Below are 12505 nucleotides of genomic sequence, written 5' to 3' on the forward strand. Positions count from 1 at the left end.
TAAAGTAGTGATTGTAAACTTTACCCAAACCTTTTGAAGTGCGGGGATACAGTTCTATTAAGGTTTCAATCTTTTACGTTCCCCTCCCTCACTCGGTCAATTTTTTTTTAAATAACACCAAGGCAAGAAGAAAAAAGAAAAGAAGAGAGAAATACTTAGTTGAGAGAAGAGTAAAGGATAGACAACTCAGATGGCGGAAGGTGCTATTTCAGTGTCATAGAAAATAAATTACCCACAAAAAACATAAGAAAAATGGTGAAACTTATAGTAGGTCTACATGACTATAAAAACATTTAATCTATGTCGAAATCAAATGCTATGACTTGACCAGCCAATGAAACTGCCGTCAAATATTACTTGAGGTCTGCCTCATTTTACATGCTAATTAACATGCACCTTCTTATACTATAGCACCAAACAATCTAGACGAACTTCTTTTCTTTACCGTTAAGATAAACTTCATATGCTAATGTTTATTTTTCTACTCCTCGTTTTTAGCTTGAGTGTGGTGGATTTTGAATTTAGCCTCTACGTTAGTCAAAGCTTTAAAAATGTCTACATCTGAATTTTGCTTAAAAGCTTTGTAGTACAGCCCATTGAAATCCTTTTCTACCTAATCTCTGTTACAACTTCCTTTCCCTCTGAACAAATTGTCTCTACCATTTCACTTATATAAATATGCCTCTTAATTCCTTTTCTCATCATCCATTCACACAGTTGTTGTTTGAGACTTTCTAGCTAAGAAAAATGGCAAAGCAGACAAGTTTCTGTCCAGTCCTAGGCTTCCTCGTCATTGGATTTCTTTGTTTCATTTGTCTACCTGCTGAGGCTGCCCTCAAGAAATATCAGTTTGATGTTTGTGCCTCCAATTTTCAAAAAAATATGCTTTTGTTTAGTGTTTGGTTCGTAGCTAATGTTTTGTTTTATACCCTCATTTTTTCATCATGGCCAACTTTCTGTCTTTTACAGGTTCAAGTGGCAAATGTGAGCAGATTATGCCATGCAAAACCAATTGTTACAGTTAATGGGAGATTTCCGGGGCCAACTATATATGCTAGAGAAGGAGATAGAGTGCAAATCAATGTTACTAACTATGCACAATATAACTTGTCCATCCACTGGTAAGAAACATTAAATTCACATGGCAAAACTCTTTCAAGTCTCAGAATTTCAGATAATCAGTGTTCTTATTCTGATTCTTGCAGGCATGGATTGAAACAATATCGCAATGGTTGGGCAGACGGGCCAGCCTACATAACACAGTGCCCTATTCAGACAGGAAATAGCCATGTTTATGACTTCAATATAACAGGACAAAGAGGAACCTTATGGTGGCATGCACACATTCTTTGGCTAAGGGCAACAGTCTATGGTGCTATAGTTATCATGCCACAACAAGGAACTCCCTTCCCTTTCCCTCAACCAGATAGGGAAGAAGTACTTGTACTAGGTGAGTGTGGCATTCATTAATATATATAGAATTCGACCCCGAAATTTGTTGAACTTCTTTTATGGCAAAGCATGAATAAAACACGACGTTGCTTCATTTGATCATGCTGCAGGAGAATGGTGGAATGCTGATGTTGAAGAAGTCGAGAAACAAGGAAACGCCTTGGGCATACCTCCTAATATGTCTGATGCCCATACAATCAACGGAAAGCCAGGGCCTCTTTTCCCATGTTCTGAGAAACGTAAGATTGACATTGACTGGAGTATTTCAACCTTGTATATGAGGAAAAATATGGTTGTTAAGAGTGTTCAACTCCAACATCATTTAATATTTGCATATCTTTTTCAGATACTTTTGCCATGGAAGTTGAAAAAGGGAAGACATACCTGTTGAGAATCGTCAATGCTGCTCTCAATGATGAGCTTTTTTTTGCGCTGGCTAATCATACCTTCACGGTGGTGGAAATTGATGCAGTGTACACGAAACCATTCAGCACAGAGGCCATTCTGATTGCGCCAGGCCAGACAACAAACGTTCTGGTTCGTGCCAACCAAGTTCCAGGAAGATACTTCATGGCTGCAAGAGCATTTATGGATGCTCCAATCTCTGTGGATAACAAGACTGCTACTGCTATATTCCAGTACAAGGGAATCCCACAAACTCTACTGCCAAAACTTCCAACCTTGCCGGAACAAAATGACACAAACTTTGCTTTGACCTATAACTCTAAACTCAGAAGCCTAAATACCCCTAAATATCCAGCAAATGTTCCCCTAAATGTTGATCGACACCTCTTGCTTACAGTAGGCCTAGGAATAAATCCTTGTCCCACCTGTCTAAATGGAACTCGGTTTACAGCTTCTCTCAACAACATTACCTTTAGCATGCCACAAACTGCACTTCTTCAAGCTCATTACTTCAACATTAAGGGTGTGTACACTCCAGATTTCCCAGACAAACCACCTACTCCATTCAATTTTACAGGGGCACCTCTTACAGCCAACCTACGGACAAATCTAGGCACAAGGCTTAGTAAAATTGCTTTCAATTCCACAGTTGAAATAGTAATTCAGGACACCAACTTGTTATCAGTGGAATCACATCCTTTCCATCTCCACGGCTACAATTTCTTTGTGGTTGGAACTGGCGTCGGAAACTTTGATCCCAAAAAGGATCCAGCAAAATATAACTTGGTTGATCCTGTAGAAAGAAATACTGTAGGTGTTCCAACGGGTGGTTGGACTGCTATTCGGTTCAGAGCTGATAATCCAGGTACCTAGTTTACAACCAACTTTAGTTAATGAACTTTTTCTATATATTGTTTCTCATTTATTCTTAACATATCCAATTTTTTGTGAAGGGGTCTGGTTTTTCCACTGTCATCTGGAGTTGCACACAGGATGGGGACTTAAAACAGCATTTTTAGTGGAAAATGGACCAGGATCAGATCATAATATTCTGCCTCCACCCAAGGATCTTCCACGCTGCTAATTCACCAGGCCTTCGTTCTTATCTATACAGATGGATATCTTGTGCATCTTTACAAATTTTGCTTCATGTTCCATATGGAGGCAAAAGGCTTCAAGGATCATACACATCTAAGAAAGGAGTTTCTATCAAGAAAATTAAAGAGATTCGTTTGGATTTGTTTGTAGTTTGAGTTGTAATAAAGGTCCACAAGATTTTGGACTGTTGTTTTTATGAAATTCCCTGATTCATTTAATATCTATTAGTTGCATTGAAATACATATGTCGATACTTGCTTTTGACTTGATAAATTTATCAACTATAGCAAACATGAATTAATCTAATTAAGCACCTGGATGTCCTAAAATATTTCAATCATCCATATAAGATAATGCCAAGATGCCCCCATAAAACCAAGAAAACACTTTAAAGTAACTGTCTATACTTCAGGAAAACCAACATCCTAGCTATTTTGTTAAAAAACAGCAGAAGAAAAAGACATTTTAATTTCCTAAGGTGGTGCTTGATGGGTTTGGGGTTTGATTTATGTTTGGTTTTGGGAGAATTAGTTTTGACTTTGGCTTTTGAAAAAATTTGCATATTACGCCACCTATTGCGTCTGAAAATATCACTAAACCTAAATTGATTAATATGGGTGGAAAAGATATATTAAAGCTAACTAGCCTGAATTATTTTTAAAAAAATAGTTTTAAAAAAGAAATGGTCAAAATGCAAATGGCAAAAAGTTGCAACAGTTGATATACATGCAATGATGAAGAAAAGGAGACATTAAGCTTGTAAAGAATGAACTAGGAGGTCAAGAGCAATTTGTAACGTGCCAAACTCAAAATGGTTCATAATTCGCATAAAATGCTAATCAAGATGAACCTATCATGATCAAGACAATAGGCCCTAATCATTCATGTGACAACCAAGCTGGGCAGTAAAAGAATTTCAAGCTCATGTGAAAAGAACTCGCAAGTGGACACTTCGTAGATAACAATCTTACAGGGCAAAGGGGAAGGCACTAGACGTAATTACAGGAACCAAAGAAGAACAAGTTAATATGTTGCGGGACCATTGTGCAGAGCTATGAAGGAGTAATCCAAGGACTACATGTATTTTGAAGCTGGATGATGGATGATTATCCAAGAACAATTGTCAGAGGCAAGAAAAGATTTTTTACGCTCTACGTTTGCTATGCAGCTTGTAAACAAGGGTTAGTAGCTGGATGTAGACCAATTATAGGGATTGATGGGTGCTATTTGAAAGGACATCAAATGCTTGTAGATCCATTTTTTGATGAGGGCTTTGAAGTCAATAATACTAGTGATGTTTAAATGCTTTAAATGTTTCCATTTTAAAGTTACGTACAGCTTAATGCTTTTAGATTCTTATTGTATCATAGTTTATCGGTAAGCAGAAAGCACTTTTGCAGTAAGAGAAATATGAAATATAAATGCATGATCAGCAGATGTTAGTAGAGAATGCAAACCTTAGTCCTGAGCTTTCATGCTAGACTAAGTTGAAGCAAACACTTTGACAACTGCCTCCTCTGTCAGCAGTGTTAAGAATTAATCTTGCTCGCGTGTTGGTATCATAGGAGAAGTTTTTCTATCAGCGGAGAGGCTCCATTGATGTTGACTATTACACCTATCGATAAATCATTTCTTTATCAACATACAATAACATGTTCTTGTCGAAAGTACTCATAGAATTCAATCAAAGTTCTTTTCTTTCTTTCTTGAAACAATGATATTTAGATATATTTTTCAATACACCACATAAAAGTTCAATTTTACGAGATTATACGAATTAGCAGAAGCATTTAAGCGATCAACTAATCAAATAAGACGTGAAGTCGTGAAGCGAGCACTCCAAAATAGAGCATTTGGTCACTTTCTTGGTGAAAGCTATGCTTGCTAAACTTCAAATATTAATGAGGTATTCATACCTTTTCTATACTTAACCAATTCATCAGAACTATTACAGCAAATGTAAAGAACAAGATGAAATTTCTACATCTGATGTCCTAAAGTTTGCGAATTATATGATTTTTGCTACTGAGATTAGTAATGTGGAAGTGGCCAAAAGGTGCAGCAGAAAAAGAGAAAGAATGGGTTGCAACATAAATCATTCTCATTTAAAACCCACCTGTAATTGCGAAAAATCGAAAGAGACATCGACAAGTATCCAAAATATGGGAGCAAAATACCTAGAATCGTGAGTAACCTCCATGAAATATGCAAAAACAAAATCATGTAGGTTTGATCAAATTTAGGCCAGATAAGCTTGCACTTATAAAGAGAAAGAGAGAAATTGGGAAGTAGTGCATTCTTGTACGTTTTCATCAAATGTAGCTCAGATGAGCTTGTGTTCTGAGAGAAAGGGAAAGTGTACTTCATTCTAGAAGAGAATTTACAATTAGCAGAAAAGGACATATGTTAATTTCCTAGGTGGCGTTTGATCGTATTTATGTTTGGTTTTCGGAGAATTTGTTTTGGCAACGCTGAGAAAACTTTGCATGTTTTGGATTTGGTTTCACAAAAAATGTTTTGTGAAACTTTTATGTTTGAAAATATCACTAAACCCGAAACGCGTTAGTATGGGTGAAAAAGTTACTACAATCAAATCTATAAAGCACCCTCGTATAACAGTCATTTACGGTAAAAGTTAAGTTTTTCTCGAAATCATTTATTATGTTACATGTATGTTATAATATATGTTCTATATAACAGCACTTTACTATAGCCGTAAAAAATCTTGGAACAAACAAGATTGTTATAGAGATGGTTTACTGTTACTTTTATGATGACCCGATGGATCGTTTTGAGTTCTAGCCTTAATTTTCATGATTCGAGACCTCCCGTAACTTCATTTGATATTTCTTGATTTGCATGTGTGGTCCGTGTTGCTTTTCGTAAAGCTTTTATCTGAAATTTTGAAGAAAATAAAAAATTTGACTAAAAATTATACAGAGTTGATCATGGTCAATATTTTGGGTAAACGACTCCGGATCGGTATTTTGACAATTCTGGTGGGTTCCTATTGTGATTTTGGACTTGGTCGCATACCCGAAATTGAATTCGAATGTCCCTATGTTGGTTTGACTTGTATTGCCGAAAGTTAGCAATTTGAAAGTTTGAAATTTTCTTAGGTTTGAACGTAGGTTGACTTTATAGTTACCGGGTTCGAATTTTGATTTCGAGACTTGGAATATGCCCGTTTTGCTATTTGAAACTTGTCTGCAAAATTTGGTGCAATTCAGAATTGGTTTGATAGGATTTGGACACGCGGTTTGTGATTCTAGAGATTCTTGAGTTTTCTTTTAAATTTCATGAGTTTTGATGTCCGATTCGTGGTTTCTAGATGTTATTTTGATATTTTGATCGTGCGAACGAGTTTATATGATGTTATTATACTTATGTGCATATTTGGTTTGGAGCCCAAGGGACTCGGGTGAGTTTCGGAGGTGCTACATATGAGTTTGGGCTAGTTGAAGATTGTTGGTGTGCTCTAGTTCTGGTGATGGGCTGTAGGTTTCGCATTTGTGATGATCTGTTCGCAAATGCAAACTCCGTTTTTGTGAAGTTGAGCTTGCAATTCCGACGGGTACTGGGCAGGGTAGTCTTCGCATTTGCAAGAAAATATTCGCAATTGTTGACATCCCAGACTTCACTTTTGCGATGGGGCTTAGGCAGGTTCGCAAATGCGAACCTTTGATCGTATTTGCGGTTGGATGGGATATCGCAAATGCGATAGTTTTGTCGCAATTGTGACTTATGCAGGTTGGGGAACAGTTCGCATTTGCGACCTATGTTTTGCAACTGCGACATCCACAACTGGGTAAAAGAGGAAAAAATCGGGACTTAGCTCATTTTAAACCATTTCTCAACCCTAAATACTCTAGAGACAATTTTTCAAGAGTTTCTTTTTCCCACAATTATTGGTGAGCAACTTTAACGAATTTTCTTTTAATTACCCACTACTTTTCATGTGTCTTTAACATCAAATCTAGAATTCCAATGGTAGAAATTAGGGATTTGGGGATAAATTAGAAATTTTGTAAAATTGAGATTTAGACTTCAAATTGAGACAAATTTAAACAAATCACATAACCAGGTTCGGGAGCTGAATGGGTAATCGGATTGTGGTCCGAATCTTGAGTTTTGACCAAGTGGAGCCCGGGTTAACTTTTTCAAATTCATCAAAGATTGAACCTTTTTCCTTTGTGAGTAGTTTCTAAAGCTTATTTTGAATTGTTTGATCGATAATTGGTTGGTTTGGAGGCTTATTCAAAAGGCAAGTTGTGGTTGGTTAATTGACTTGATTGCAGCGTGAAGTAAATATCGTGGTTAACTTTGACTTGAAAGAATTATGACTTGTTTGGCCTATTTGCTACGTGATTTATGTGTGAGAACGACGTATATATAAGGTGACGAGTATATACGCGTTGTCATTAGGGTTAATGCATGTGGGTGGAAATTGATTAATTGATGCTTTCCCTGCTTCAATTTGAAAATTATCTCATTAATTATACGATTTTGTGATCATCGTTTATTTTTAAGTTGCTTATCATAACAGTATGATTGAAGTGAAATTTATTCCTGCATTGATACCTTGGTTTATTATTGTTGCTTTATGAGGAAGAGTGAAAAACACGAAACGTTGCCGTGCCTTATTTGCATATGCTATCATTTATTTGAGAGATTGTGAGGATTAAAGCACGAAGGGTGATGCTATGCACTGGATTTCTTATTATCATTTATCCTACTATGTGAGGAAGAGAGTAAGCCATTTCATTTATCATATCATCATTATATGGTGAGGTTGAGAATAAAAGCACGAAAGGTGATTCCGTGCCATTGATGATTCCATCGCTTTATTTGATTTCTGGATTTTGTGATTTGTGGGTTGCATTGTTGTTTATCTTGGAAGAAGTTTATTTGGTGACTTTGTGCTTGCTATTCTTATCGTACTTTCCTTTTCTACATGTTCCATTCTCGTTATTTTGTTAAAACCTTATCTGTTATTTATGTTGCTTCATGTATGTATCTGTTCAAGATCTCAGTAGGCGTCTTGTCATAGCCTTGTCATTACTTCGTCGGGATTAGGCTTGACATTTATGAAGTACATTAGGTCGGTTGTACTGCTACACTTCTGCACTTCTTGTGCAGATACTGATGTTGGTCCCAGCGATGTCTAGTGGTGCTTCTGCTCGGATCATTTCTACAGCGAAGACTTAAGGTAGAGTTGTTGGCGTTCGCAGTTCCTGAAGTCTCATTCCATTCCTGTCTTTACTGTTTATTTCATTTCAAATAATTGTATTTCATTTAAACCATACTTGTAGTATTCCAATTGCTCATATACTAGTGACTCCAAATTTTTGGGATTAGACTAGAACGTGCTATATGTCATGGGCTGCTTTCCAGACATGCCCCATGACCCCTTGGTCGCGCCCCATGGCGGCCTAGCAAGCCTCACAATGCCTAGCGCCATGGTCGGCCCCGTGGTCTTGGCTGCGCCAAGTGACAAGCGCGCATGTGCCTCTGTCGCCCCACCGATGCCTCTCGCCAGCGCCCAAGGGCTGGCCAATGACAACAGCGCCGCGCGCCCTGACAATGCCGCGCGCGCAGATCCTGATGCCTCGCCAGCGCCCAGCTGCAGGCCCATTCCAGCAGCGCCTCGCGCACAGACCCTGATGCCAAGCACCAGTGCCCAGCCTCAGGCCAGCACATCAAGTGTCGCGCGCGCCCACAGCAACGCGCGCGCAGACCCGCAAGACAAAGATGCTGCCATCGGACTTAGTTTTTCCTTGTAATAATCTAAGTCCTTTTCATTGTAATCATAGACTAGTTTTCATCATTTTCATTTCAGTGTGCTTCTACAGCTTTATTAGGACTAGTCTTGTCATGTTGGTTTATTTTTTTAAGCATTATTAAGGGGGACCAAACAATCAAACATTTCAATCAGCATTTTCTGGTGTCTCTCCCCCTCGACACCACATCATTGTAATCATCATTTTCAGTCATCAATAAAATCATCATCAGCATTCAAAACCCAATTCTCTCTCAAGCTTCCGCAATTGCCCACGACATTGGTTTTCCCGCACGACACTGACAATCTAGTCTAGCGTGCGGCGAGGACCTCATTGGCGGACAGCAACCGCACTGACATCGGTTGCTTAGCCTTACGTTGCCCTTCCAAAGATCATCAGGAAGGCGTTGCGTAACAGTTGGTATCAGAGCCTAGGCTCGACATCGGACGAGGGAAAACATTTGCCATCATCACCATTTTTGACCATGGTGAATCATGGGGAGCGTCTAGCATCCCTAGAAGAGACGGTTGACCGATTACGACCCATCGTAGAAACGGTGCCTGATCAAAGCAACAACCTAGTGCAAAGGTTGGACGACCTGGACCGCCGAATGCGGCAGGCCGAAAATGACATTGCAAACATCAGTCGTGACTCCGACGAGGACCGACAAACGGCAGCCATTGAAACTGCCAACATCCATGGCAAATTTGAGGACCTCCAACAGGAGCGTGCCGACGATTTAGCCCATCAGCAACATGAGGCAGACAGACTAACTGCCATGCAGCAAACCATAAACGACTTGACTGACAAGCTCAACGTTGTCAATGCTGCCTTACAGAGCCTACTTCGAGAAGGCGACCATCACATCAGGGTGCAGCAAACCTCACCCCCATTCCACAAAAGCTTAAGATACCGGAGCCAAAGCCATACGACGGATCCCGGGATGCTAAAGAAGTGGAAAACTTCATCTTCGACATCGAACAATACTTCGATGCCGTGGGCCATTTGGAGGAATCCAAAAAGGTAGCGACTGCTGCCATGTATCTTCAGGGCGATGCCAAACTTTGGTGGCGGGTCAAACACGAAGCCATCAAGGCCGGTGAAGATACTCTTCAGACATGGGACGAATTGAAGGTAGCCATACGCCTGCAGTTCTTTCCCGAAAATGTGGAATACAACGCAAGGAGAAAGATACGGGACCTCCGCCACACCAGATCAGTGAGGGAGTACGTGTGCGAATTCTCCGCACTCATGCTAAACATACGCGACATGGGGGACAAAGACAAACTCTTCGCATTCATAGAAGGTTTGAAACCTCATGCCCGTATGGAACTACAGCGACAACGGGTAGACACCCTGCCCAAGGCCATTCAAGCTGCAGAATGCCTTGGCGACTATCATTTGGGAACTCAGAATGACAGGCCCCAGCCGTCTGTCCGAGGGGGATCCAACGGGCACCATCCCAGCAATGGTGGCCCAAGCAAAAGTGGGGGAGATCGGAGTGCATCCAAAACTAAGACTCCTCCCTCCAACAGCAACAGTGCTGCATCCATCAACAACAATCAGGGGAGAAAGCCTCCCTCAGAATGCCATCATTGCGGCGGGGCACATTGGAACAATGAATGCCCAAACATCAAGGTCAATGCTCATCAGACTGTCGAGGGTGAGTTAGACACATCAGACTCATCAGACGACGACCAGGTAGGCGCCTTCAATGCAATTGTTGGCTCTATCCCTCATGCCTTAGCGGGGACCAGTGCATCTCCTCCTAAGAAAACATCAGTCCCGATCACCAGGAAAGGGAAAGAAAAGATGGACGAAGGACCTCCTAAACAAGCGAGGACCCTAATGTTCGTCGAATTGAAAGTGAACGGCAAGCCCCTTCACGCCTTGATAGACACGGGTGCCACCCACAACTACTTGTCATCAACACAAGTAGAGCGCCTAGGTCTTGTTGTACAAAAGAGCAAAGGCTGCGTCAAGGCTATCAACTCACCACCTCAGACATTGGGTGGAACAGCTACAAATGTCCCAGTGAAACTTGGCCCATACAAAGGAAGCATCGACCTGCGCATCGCAATCATAGATGACTTCGACATCATAGTGGGTTTGGATTTCATGAGGCAAACCAACACCATTCCAGTACCATTTGCCAACATGCTCCTGATGATGGGAGAAAACGGGGCCAAGCCCTGCACCATACCATGCTTTCCCATAAAGATGGCCGCTGAAAACATCTCGGCCATGCAGTTGGAAAAGGTAGTCAACAGACATGAACCTCAAGTTCAGGCTACCCTTCGCAGCAACAATCAGCCATCATGTCATCGGCCTCAAAAGACTGGTGACGCTCATCATCGTGTGAAGACTTGTCAGCCATGCCACAAGGACAAGTCGGATCACTCATCACAACCGGGACCCTCGCAGCCATTACATGTCCCTCAGAGACCATGGGAAAGTGTTTCCCTCAGATTCATCACGGGATTGCCCCAAGTCGGCAATCTTGCATCCATCATGGTTGTCATAGATCAGTTCTCAGACTATGCAACTTTCATAGCAGCCCCGCAAAACATCTCAGCAGAAGATACAGCTCGACTCTTCTTCTCGCACATTGTCAAACATTGGGGCCTGCCCAAGAACATTGTTAGTAGGCGCGACTCACGCTTCACTAGCAACTTTTGGACCCACCTCTTCAGGTGCTTTGGGTCAACATTGAGTCACAACACATCCATCCATCCACCATCGGATGGCCAGACAGACCGGTTCGATGACATGCTGGAGGAATATCTCCGCAACTTCGCAACCGGATCACAGAAACATTGGGTGAAGCTCCTGGATGCTGCTCAACTGTGTTTCAATTCTCAAAAGGACCATCATACAAACAAGAGCCCTTTTGAAATTGTTACTGGACAACAACCGCTTCTCCCGCAAACGGTGAATGCCTCAACCATGCCGAAATCTCCTCGAGCTGCCAACTTCTCGAGCGAATGGGAGCGCAACATGGAGATAGTGCGGAGCTATCTCATCAGGGCCCAAGAGCGGGCAAAAAGGTTCACCGAACAACAGCGTTGCTTTTCCCAACATCAACCAGGGGACAAAGTAATGCTACGCGTCCCAAAGCAGTACTTGTTTGCAGAAAGGACCCATGACCCTCGCCTGCAACAAAAATACATCGGGCCCCTGTCCATTGAAAAACGCATTGGGGAGTCCACATACCAGGTAAAAACTCCATCCTGGTGGAAGATCCATCCAGTCTTCCATGTCAGCCGCATGAAATCATTGCTTCGCTACAACAGCAAGCTCAAACAACAGAGGGGCGCAGACCTCCCATCCAACCACCATCAGAAACATCATCATCATCATCATCATCATCATAAGGCTCCGAGGACGGCGCCAACTCAGGTGGGGGAGAATGTCATGGGCTGCTTTCCAGACATGCCCCATGACCCCTTGGTCGCGCCCCATGGCGGCCTAGCAAGCCTCACAATGCCTAGCGCCATGGTCGGCCCCGTGGTCTTGGCTGCGCCAAGTGACAAGCGCGCATGTGCCTCTGTCGCCCCACCGATGCCTCTCGCCAGCGCCCAAGGGCTGGCCAATGACAACAGCGCCGCGCGCCCTGACAATGCCGCGCGCGCAGACCCTGATGCCTCGCTAGCGCCCAGCTGCAGGCCCATTCCAGCAGCGCCTCGCGCACAGACCCTGATGCCAAGCACCAGTGCCCAGCCTCAGACCAGCACATCAAGTGTCGCGCGCGCCCACAGCAACGCGCGCGC

At 42.0% G+C, this 12505-nt stretch overlaps 1 protein-coding gene and 1 long non-coding RNA gene across 2 annotated transcripts; one reads left to right on the plus strand and one right to left on the minus strand.

Annotated features, from left to right (window-relative positions):
• The first annotated feature begins 646 nt into the window (after positions 1 to 646).
• LOC107809792 (laccase-11) lies at positions 647 to 3228 on the plus strand. The gene is made up of 6 exons (XM_075249939.1): positions 647 to 855; positions 970 to 1121; positions 1206 to 1450; positions 1563 to 1691; positions 1799 to 2722; positions 2811 to 3228. Exons 1-6 carry the CDS (start codon positions 748 to 750, stop codon positions 2939 to 2941), a joined length of 1689 nt encoding a protein of 562 aa, XP_075106040.1. The 5' UTR covers positions 647 to 747; the 3' UTR covers positions 2942 to 3228.
• Positions 1074 to 5469, minus strand: LOC107809810 (uncharacterized). Its single transcript, XR_012707845.1, has 4 exons — positions 5072 to 5469; positions 4413 to 4570; positions 1837 to 3048; positions 1074 to 1722 (listed from the first exon to the last, which is right to left on the minus strand). It is a non-coding gene; the product is annotated as an uncharacterized LOC107809810 (long non-coding RNA).
• Positions 5470 to 12505: the final 7036 nt, after the last annotated feature.

Source organism: Nicotiana tabacum, chromosome 3 (assembly GCF_000715075.1).
Source record: "Nicotiana tabacum cultivar K326 chromosome 3, ASM71507v2, whole genome shotgun sequence".
NCBI classification, from domain to species: Eukaryota; Viridiplantae; Streptophyta; class Magnoliopsida; order Solanales; family Solanaceae; genus Nicotiana; species Nicotiana tabacum.